Source organism: Cydia pomonella, chromosome 8, assembly GCF_033807575.1.
Source record: "Cydia pomonella isolate Wapato2018A chromosome 8, ilCydPomo1, whole genome shotgun sequence".
NCBI lineage: Eukaryota > Metazoa > Arthropoda > Insecta > Lepidoptera > Tortricidae > Cydia > Cydia pomonella.
This window is the reverse complement of record NC_084710.1, coordinates 2,620,937-2,631,593: the sequence shown is the minus strand read 5'-3', so window position 1 is coordinate 2,631,593 and position 10,657 is coordinate 2,620,937. Positions and strand designations below refer to the sequence as shown.

The following is a 10,657-nucleotide window of genomic DNA, read 5'->3' as shown; positions in this document are numbered from 1 at the left end:
AGATTACTGGCAATAATTTGTTTGGTTTGAGAATGCCATCACAAAATAATCCGCAAAATTCATTGTATGAAAAATCGAATTTCGTTAAAGTTCTCCATACAAAACGCGAATTTCATAGGTAACCTAATACAATCATGATTAAGATTTCAAAAATAAAGTTGACATTTTAATAATTCGAGCAGTGATATTTTCATAAAGTGCTCTTCAACCACAAAGTACTTAACTGTTAGAATGGCACAATGACTTTATAACTGCCCTTCAGAGCCCTCGCTAACCTTTACCTCAAATGTCAAGTGAGGAAGGTTCACTAACGTACTAAGTACCCACGTTCAGTGATACAACTATTTATATTTATATCGGACTCCTGATAAGGTGAGGACGGAATGTGAAAAATGTGTAATTTTTCAATTTGATTGATTGAATAGGCCATTTTTAGGGTTCTGTACCGTTAAGGTACAAAAGGAGCCCTTATGGTGTGACTCTTTCTGTCTGTTTATCACATTGGCAAATATTTCGAAAGCTACTTGAGCTATTGATTTGGAATTTGGAACGCGAACCCAGACACATTGAATGTGTAATTTACTTTTTTATATTTTTATTACTTATAGAAATTTCAAAATTATTGAAATCGGTCCACATATAAGTAAATAATAATAATAAAATACCCAAAAAAACCAGCACACAGGTCGCGCAATTATGTCAGCCAATTTGCCGATAGATGGCGCTGTTTACAATCATGCTTAGTATTCTTATGGCCTTGGTACGCGAGTTCGGACTCGCGCTGTTGTTGCCGTATATTTCTATTTTCGTCAGATTTTGATAAAATTATAAGATAAATTTCACTTTTCTGTACAGTCCGTGAATTAGTGCAATTTTACCGCATATCTGAGTTACGAAAGAGTATGGCGTTTTTGTAATTCAACGGAAAATTAGTAAATTTTTTTTTCGATTGATTGCGTGTTTTTTCCGCTCAGAATGTGGAGCTCTTCAAACTAGTTCAAACCAGCCGAAATTTATCCAAAAAAATTGACATCAAAATTAAAATCGGCCCTTGATTGAGTTTTCAGAATGGACAGAATAGTTTAGTAGAATAGTCATACGGTAATAGTCATGACACGCATATTTTGGATTCAAATATGCTTACTCCTTGGTATGCTATTTCATTGATCAATGTCGTTCCTAGGAGGAACTACATTCTACTTTGAGGAGTGTTGAGCCGAGATCAATTTACATATACTCGTATACAAAAGGCTAAATCCTGTTCCCTGTTACTGTTATAGAGATCACACGTGTGTCCTATTGTTTGCTCATATGAAAGAAAAGTATTAAATAAGAACTGGCAATTAATCGCGCTAGAGCATTCGACCGAGGCGTTTGACGCTTTTTTTAGGAAACATCACGTGATCAGCGACCACGAAGACATGGATGCCTCGGCCTGGACCCAGATCGTTCTTACATGAGGCATTCATTATCGTGTTAAGTATAGATCGTGTTATTTGCAATGACACGCAGATTTGCCTTTAATAAAACGACATTACGAATTAGAGCACGCGTCTTCGTTAATGCAACTATCTATTAGGTTGCGAACTGGACAGATGCGGTGGTTTGTGCGGTGCGATCAAAATGTATAGAATTTAATGAATCTGTTTGTTTTGGACGACAACGGCGGCCGCTTGCCGCGCTGCGCGCCGTGTGCGTGCAATCCGCAGCCTTAGTGGTTAAACGCCCTTAGCATCAAAAATGACAACTACTGTAAATACGCGCGCGTCATGTTCATAATTTTTAAGAAAAAAACCGACTTCAATTAGGGAGAATCGTGAAAGAAAGATTATTGTTGATTTTGTATTTTATACAATTTTTCATACAAATAATAATAAAAATGGCTATAAGTTTGCTTAAAAGAGTTGAGAAGTGCCCTCAATTCTTCACGGAATCCATCATCAGGACTCAAGCTTGACAAAAATGTGCCTTGAAAACCTAACTGCTTCACAAACATGCGAAGAGAACAAATTGCCAAACGGGAACTATGCGGCGTTGAAGAGTTCCATTCTGTTCATCATCAGCAGTTCCGCTTCATCAAATGTCATTTCTACAAATGTAAATGTTTGATTTGATGATGAAAATATTAAGATCACTATATATACGCCTTTCACATTTGAGGAGTTTCCTCGATTCCTCATGGACCCCATCGTCACAACTCAAACTTGACAATAAATTGTCTTAAAAATCTAATTTGCTTCACAAACACAGCGAAGAGGACAAATCGCCAAACGTGAACTATGCGTCGTTGAAAAGTTCCGTTCTGATCATCATCAGCAGTCCACTTCATCAAATGCCACTTTTTTCAATCGCTGAAATAGATGGGTTGCACCCTGTCTGTGGTCACAGAAAGACAGACGTCTTGAAAAAAATGTCAACGGAGTATCTTAGGTAAGACAACACTAAATTACCCAAATAAGTTTATAAAAATGTTTGGAACAAAGAAATTAAATCTACCCGTTTATGTTTATTGTCTACTCAATATCCGTGCACTGGTCCAAATCCAAAGATACCTTTTACTCATCCGATGCCGCTGCCCCCAAAGTAGGACTTGGAAGGGTTTATTATTTACCAGTCTCTGTGCCTGTGCAGTCACGTAGCCCCAAGTTTTGATTAAACCCGGTTAGATAGTTGCAAGTTCCAAAGGTTCCTCAAAAATATTCTTTTGATCACGTCCTTTGAAAGATTCCGTTAAGATTAAAATATTTCTAATCTAACTTTGAGAGTTGAAAGTACCTACTCATTAAAGGAAAAGTGGAGTTGGGTAACTATGTTCAATGTTACTTTAACCATTTACATATATATATCTAAGGACGGGCCTTACGGGCAATGAGAATGGGGCCAGTACAGCGGTGTCACGCGCACGCATTCGAGCCAATCGTGCAGTCTAACGCCACAACGCGATTGGTTGATGAGTTCGCATCACGCGCGCGATTGGTCGCAACTAGTTGCGTTAGACTGCACGATGGGCTCGAATTCGTGAGTGACAGAATTATTTGTACGGTAAGATATCGCTTGGGCTTCTCCCTTCCGACATGTTGGAAGCTGGTGTTGCTCGGACGTCAGCAATCGCATCGCATATAGGGACTTGTATAATATGTATGTCAAAAATCAGATTTTATTATTCTAAAAATCAATCCCATCAAAAACATTTTCATATCAAATGTTGCCAACACGAAACCATAAGGCCCGCACTGTCAAAAAGTTACCCCAGAAACTACACATTTTTAAGTAGTGACATTCTTCACAATCCAGCCTCCAGCATATTTAACGCCCCCCTGACAACTGGAATACGTGTAGCATGTATTAATAGTTGGACTTATCCGGCTTATGTGATCTGGTGGAATATTCTTAACGCTTAGTAAAAGCAGGCGAGCGTTCTACTCGAAGATCGAAATTTGCAACTACATAATCGAAGATTTTAAAAAATGTTATAAGAAAACAGAGAAAATGTTTTTCATGAAATAAGATTGCGTAAAAGAAATAATATTGAAAACATTATTTAGCAATAGGTATGGATGGACACCTTGATGCAGTTAGTATACTTAGGTACGGTTTCGGACAAAATAAGAAAGATCCCCAAGCTTTACATGTGTGCCTTAATAGCTGTAATTTATAAGTATTTTTTATTTTATATAGCCTATTGATAACTGATTATTTATTATTATCTATCACACAAGTCACGCAGTACGCCGTTCCGCACACCTCGCTGGCTCCACAGAAAACCAGCGCCGTTGACAACGCTTAGTCGTGGCAACTGCAATGCTGAGTGGAGACCATTTCAGCATCACATCCTCATCTGTCTGTTTTGTATTCTTCAACTTCCACTGATTCTTTTTTAATTCTTGTTGTTGTTAATATATTTTCTTCTTTGTAATAATTGATGTGTTGTCTGAATAAATATTATTCTGTTCAATTCTATTCTTTACTTGTATCACTTCATATGTAGAATATTGGGACTACTGTACGAGTTAGGTATGTGATAAAAGAGTAGCTACATATTATTTCGAGTTTATTCTGTCCTACTGCTGGGCAAAAGCCTCTTCTTCCATTCATCTTAGTATTGAGCTACATCTGGCTTGGTCTCTCAAAAAGGAGTCCAAATTTCATGGCCCGACATGATTTTGGCCGATTTCCTTGTAAATAATAACACCTGAGGCGAACTTACACTAAGTGATGGAAATAAAACGTCTGCGATGAAGCTAGAGGATAGTGAGGAGCTTTTTATGTTCCCCGATAAGTGCCGCTATCTCGATGCATTATGACCTTACATCCACTTAAGCTTACCTAGCTACTAGGTTTCAGCTTAAATGGTTCATTTTATCTTAAGCTGCACTTGACATTCAGTAAAGCTATTTCGACTGAATCCTTTTTTAAATTTCAATGAAATTCGATAATATGAAATAAAACTCCTTTTATCAATTAGAGGTAAGGAACAATCCATGTGTATGAAAGTTTCCATCCAAAAACCTTAAATAGGTAGCGGCACATATTACATCGCAAATTAATTTTCGAGTTAGACAAAAAAAAAACACTGACTGCGCACTTCACTCTATCAATAACAAGATCATGTCATGTGAGTCATGTCCTTGTTTTACCCTAGCGCCACCGCTGGAGAGATTTTGAACTATTATTTACAGCTGCCAGCTAGACACTTTAGCATCAGTTCCTCGATAAGAGATTGTTCTCCTTACCTCTACGCTCCATAGTCTCAGTGTAGAAATGTGACCATAACCTTCAAATTCCTGTCAAAATCAAAATTTTAAAATTTCCAATAAGCGGTACGTCACCTACAACATATTATTGCTAACTATTGCAAGGTATACGCATAGGATACAGGTGCGCGATTCGCTTTTAACTACTACTTACGATTTTTAACTGGTTTAGATACGACTTTGACAATGGTCTATGTGATAGGCGTTCATCTCACGCACGACTCTCACTTCATTTTGCATGCACCAGGGAGTAGGCCTGAATCTGGCACAGAAGTAAAAAAATAGTGATGAATTGATGATAATTATTTAGCTCAAAAGGTATAAGTAAAGGCCAGGCCGCGTAGCCAACGTGCATATCGTTCACGCTCCGTGGCGAACGAAACGCAACTGTCACAGTCGCACTAATATGGAAGAGTGATAGAGAGAGATAGCTACGATACGTTACGGAGCGTGAACGATTGTAACGTTGGCTACGCGGCCTGGTCCCCTAATTCAACTCCACTTATGACAACGGCAAATATCACAAAATCTTGTGGTACATCACCTTTTGTACCTTTTAGGCAAATAGATATACAGATTACACGGCAGTAAAGGTGATATTCTGGTAGTGACTGCACAGTAACGCTGCTGTAGCGTTCCGTTAGCAGAAAATGAGAGATATATTTGTCAAATTCCTCGGCAATTTGCGTTGCTGCACACGTTGCTGTTGTTAACGCTTTTCTTCAATCCGTCAATCAATTTATTATTTCTGTACAATATTAGGTATGTTGTAAATAATTATCAAGGATAAATGATTTTACACATCATTCATTTCCCGCTATTGCAACGCTGCTGCATTCGCTATTCGAATATAACTTTACCAAATTTACGTAGATGGGCGAGCCATTTTACTTTTCATTGTACATAAAGTTTTTAAAACGTTTGCGTAAAATGCATATTTTAGAATACTTGACCATTACTTACGGTGTTAACGAATTGGTGAATTACTGATTGTAAGCTTACTTGAGAGAAGAAATTGTATTGAATTGAATTATTCATTTTCTGTTTAGTGATGGAGAAAGAGTCTTAATAAGCTATCAATCCCGATAGCTTTGTTGAATATAAAACTAATACGAGTATAAATATTCTTAATGACAGGTTATTCAGTGGTCCTTGATTATCTCCCGGTTATGTATGAAAATAAGGCATCGCACTGCGTTACCATCTCTTTACAATAATCAATATTAATATATGAATTTTGGTCAACAAATTCCTATGATGTGGTTCAGGTACAATTTGGGAACACAATTTATATAGTAATAGTAGTAATAGTAATATTCTTTATTTGCTTAAAATATGGTACAATGAGATGGCAAGGGTAACATATATCAGTACAAAAACATATTTTGCTAGTTTAGCATGCAAATGTACACTTAACTTAATAACTATCTAACTTATACTTAATATTACGTATCTAACATGCAAAACAGGTCATCTGTAGTATAAAACATCTTTGTTTTCAGCCAACGATAAAGTTGTGCTTTAAATGAATTAAGAGGGAGATCCTTAACATTATCTGGAAGAGCATTAAATATTCGTATACACATATAATAAATACTTTTCATGAAAAGGGCACTACTGGGAACAAAATCAATTACAAGTCGGTTCAGGTTTCTTGTGTTTCTATAATATACATCTTTAGCGTTTTTGAAAAGATACGGGCATTTTTTTACAAAAACAGCTGCTTCAAAAATATACATATACACGAATTCAATATCTATCATACTTTTTTTGGCAATAGGGACCGTGCGCGTTGGAGGGTCTGCCATTTTGTGTCCTGTATCGGAACAATAAACATTTACATTTACACGTCACGTGTTTTCTTGTGCATAGTAGAGTCTGCCATCTTGTGGGCTACATCGGAACAATAAACATCACATTTACGCCTCGCGCCAAATATCTGACGGCTCCTGTGCTGCCGCCTACAGTTCATGCACGCTCCCTATAGATTAATGGTCGTGAAAATGTAGAATGACCCAGGCATTCCATATTTGAATTTTAACTTGGCATTCTGCAATCCTGTAGTTCGACGCAGAGGGATCTTTTTGATCGCATCTAAAGTCAAACAGTGACTAGTTCAGCAAAATGCAATATTCGTGATGAAAGTGAAACGGGGGCAGCTTGTTTTTTATTTAACTACTATCTGGGGCGGGTGCGCCCGCGGGGTCAATGCAGTGTTTGTCCTGGAGCCCGATTCTGATTAAACAAATTCTTACGGTTTTGTTCTGTACCTACGGGTCTTATGACCTTGAAGGTCTCTTACGCTGTTTGGTGCATGCAAAATGAAGTGAGAGTCGTGCGTGAGATGAACGCCTATCACATAGACCATTGTCAAAGTCGTATCTAAACCAGTTAAAAATCGTAAGTAGTAGTTAAAAGCGAATCGCGCACCTGTATCCTATGCGTATACCTTGCAATAGTTAGCAATAATATGTTGTAGGTGACGTACCGCTTATTGGAAATTTTAAAATTTTGATTTTGACAGGAATTTGAAGGTTATGGTCACATTTCTACACTGAGACTATGGAGCGTAGAGGTAAGGAGAACAATCTCTTATCGAGGAACTGATGCTAAAGTGTCTAGCTGGCAGCTGTAAATAATAGTTCAAAATCTCTCCAGCGGTGGCGCTAGGGTAAAACAAGGACATGACTCACATGACATGATCTTGTTATTGATAGAGTGAAGTGCGCAGTCAGTGTTTTTTTTTTTGTCTAACTCGAAAATTAATTTGCGATGTAATATGTGCCGCTACCTATTTAAGGTTTTTGGATGGAAACTTTCATACACATGGATTGTTCCTTACCTCTAATTGATAAAAGGAGTTTTATTTCATATTATCGAATTTCATTGAAATTTAAAAAAGGATTCAGTCGAAATAGCTTTACTGAATGTCAAGTGCAGCTTAAGATAAAATGAACCATTTAAGCTGAAACCTAGTAGCTAGGTAAGCTTAAGTGGATGTAAGGTCATAATGCATCGAGATAGCGGCACTTATCGGGGAACATAAAAAGCTCCTCACTATCCTCTAGCTTCATCGCAGACGTTTTATTTCCATCACTTAGTGTAAGTTCGCCTCAGGTGTTATTATTTACAAGGAAATCGGCCAAAATCATGTCGGGCCATGAAATTTGGACTCCTTTTTGAGAGACCAAGCCAGATGTAGCTCAATACTAAGATGAATGGAAGAAGAGGCTTTTGCCCAGCAGTAGGACAGAATAAACTCGAAATAATATGTAGCTACTCTTTTATCACATACCTAACTCGTACAGTAGTCCCAATATTCTACATATGAAGTGATACAAGTAAAGAATAGAATTGAACAGAATAATATTTATTCAGACAACACATCAATTATTACAAAGAAGAAAATATATTAACAACAACAAGAATTAAAAAAGAATCAGTGGAAGTTGAAGAATACAAAACAGACAGATGAGGATGTGATGCTGAAATGGTCTCCACTCAGCATTGCAGTTGCCACAGTTTTGTCAATACAAAATATCATTATCTATTTAGCAATTGCTTGTCAGTGGAGAATATTATTATATTTTGAGAAAACCTGTGAATTTTTGTAGAGGCGTGTGCAATCCAAAAGAAGCTAGGTACTAGGGCATTATAACCTAAACCTTTTATAATTGGGAGTAAAGAAGAGGGAATTTCGATAGCTAAAGTGGAAAATAATCAATAAACCAGGCAGTCGACTAGTTTCGATGGATTTATTTTGCGAACTGACGTACAAAAATATAAACAGTCAAAATAACATTAGAATTTAAATATGGAATTAAAAAAGAACTTAAGACTAGACATAGATAATAGTGTAAACGTATCAAAACCTATTTACATATACACCCTTAACATCCCACCCCCTTGTGTGCGAAAGCACACAAAACTAGCCAGACTAGATATAAACTGAGACTTTATGCCTCTAATCTGACCAATTTTTTAGAAGGTCGACGAAGAATTCCACCTGATGTGGCTACGTCCACCACCCTGACCACTCCGTCTCTGCCAGGGAATGTAGCAACGACGCGGCCGCGTGGCCAGGTTCCTCGGGGTAGGTTCTGGTCTACAATGATGACTAAGTCGCCAAGAGTCAAGTCGTGCTCTCTGTTCTCCGCTATCTGGCGAGGTTGCATGGTTGGCAGAATTTCTTTTACCCATCGGTTCCAAAAGTGGTCGGCCAATCTCAACGCCTTCCTCCAGTCAGCACGTCTTAAAAGGTCTCGGTCGTCAAGGGTTGCAGGCAGAACCTGGTTAGAAGATGAGCCAATTAGAAAGTGGAAGGGCGTTAGGGTTTCCTGGTCTTCAGGGCCAATAGGGACATGGGTCAGAGGTCGAGAATTTACAATTGCCTCAGCTTCTAGAAGGAGAGTTACTAGGACTTCGGGATTAGGTTCTCTTTCTCGTAATGTGGCATTCAGCGCGACTTTGACGGTGCGAATAAGTCTCTCCCAGCATCCGCCGAAAAAAGGAGCAGCGGCAGGGATAAAGCTCCACTTTATTCCTCTATTGGCAGCAAAATCGTAGACCTCGTTCTGATAAAATTCGCGTAGAATTCGGTCTGCACCAACAAAACATGTACCGTTGTCAGAATATACAGTATTGGGAGCGCCTCTTCTAGCAATAAACCGTCGCAGGCTCATTATTGCGGAGTCAGCAGAAAGGGAATGTACAAGCTCCAGGTGAACGGCTCTGGATGTCATGCAGGTGTACAGGGCCACATAACGTTTCTCTTGTCTTCGGCCGATCTTGGTATTTATCGGGCCGAAATAATCCAAGCCAGTGTACGTGAATGGGCGGCGGTGGTGGGCAAGCCGCTGAGGAGGAAGGTTACCGGTCATCGGATTCATTGGCTTTGCTCTTTTGATGCGACAGAACAAACATTTGCTGGTGACGCTTCGAACAGTACTGCGCAGATGAAGAAGCCAATATTTTTGTCGAACCTCATTGACCACCATTTCATTGTTTGCATGTCCAGCCTTGCGATGGTAGAAATTGACCAATAAGCGCACTACTGGGTGTCGTCCATCTAGAATGATTGGAAACTTGATCTCGGAACCGACGTCTTGTACGGCAACGATTCTGCCAGCTAGGTGCAACAAGTTGTCTGGCCCCATTCTGGGAGAAAGCTTCGCCAGGCGACTACTCTTTGGTATCAATTCTCCACGTTCTATTATTGGGATTTCGTCACTAAATGATTCAGACTGTACTTTCTTCAGGACGTGCCTTTCTGCGGCTTCCATAAGTTCCGCTGTCAGGGGGATTAGAGTGGTGGACGTAGGTCTATTCGTACGTTGACGAAGCCTAACATCGGTGCTAGGAGCAATGCGACCTACGCGATCTAAAGCCGAGCGAAATTTAGACGCAGCTTGCAAAACGCGAGCAGTAGCACGAAGTAATCGTAGCCAGTCACTAAAACGACTGAAATCCGCGGTAATTGTCAGATGACCAACCACAAGTCCAGAAGTCTGCTTCCGCTCTTCCTGGACTATAGGCTGACCAGCTGGTTCAACAGGCCAATTCTCCGGTGAATCGAGAAGGAACGAGGGACCTGTAAACCATCGGTGGTTAGGATTAAGATGAAGCGGCTTAATCCTAGTGGCATCGTCCGCAACGTTCAAATCAGTTGGGACCCATTTCCAATCTTGCACGCGCGTATTTTCTGTAATTTCTCCTACGCGATGGGCCACAAAGGGTTTGTACGTTCGTGCGTCACTTCTGAGCCAACCGAGGACAGTTCTTGAATCTGTCCACAGGAAAGTTCGTAAGGTTTTTTCTTATGAAACTCTTTAATAGTGACAGCAAGGCGAGAAGCTATCAAAGCGCCCTGCAATTCTAGACGAGGAATTGAAATGGGCTTCAAA

General features: G+C 39.3%; 1 protein-coding gene across 1 annotated transcript; it reads right to left on the bottom strand.

The window, feature by feature from the left end:
* Positions 1 to 8,710: 8,710 nt before the first annotated feature.
* On the bottom strand, positions 8,711 to 9,910 carry LOC133520297 (uncharacterized). The gene has a single exon (XM_061854667.1). It carries the CDS (start codon positions 9,908 to 9,910, stop codon positions 8,711 to 8,713), a length of 1,200 nt encoding a protein of 399 aa, XP_061710651.1.
* Positions 9,911 to 10,657: the final 747 nt, after the last annotated feature.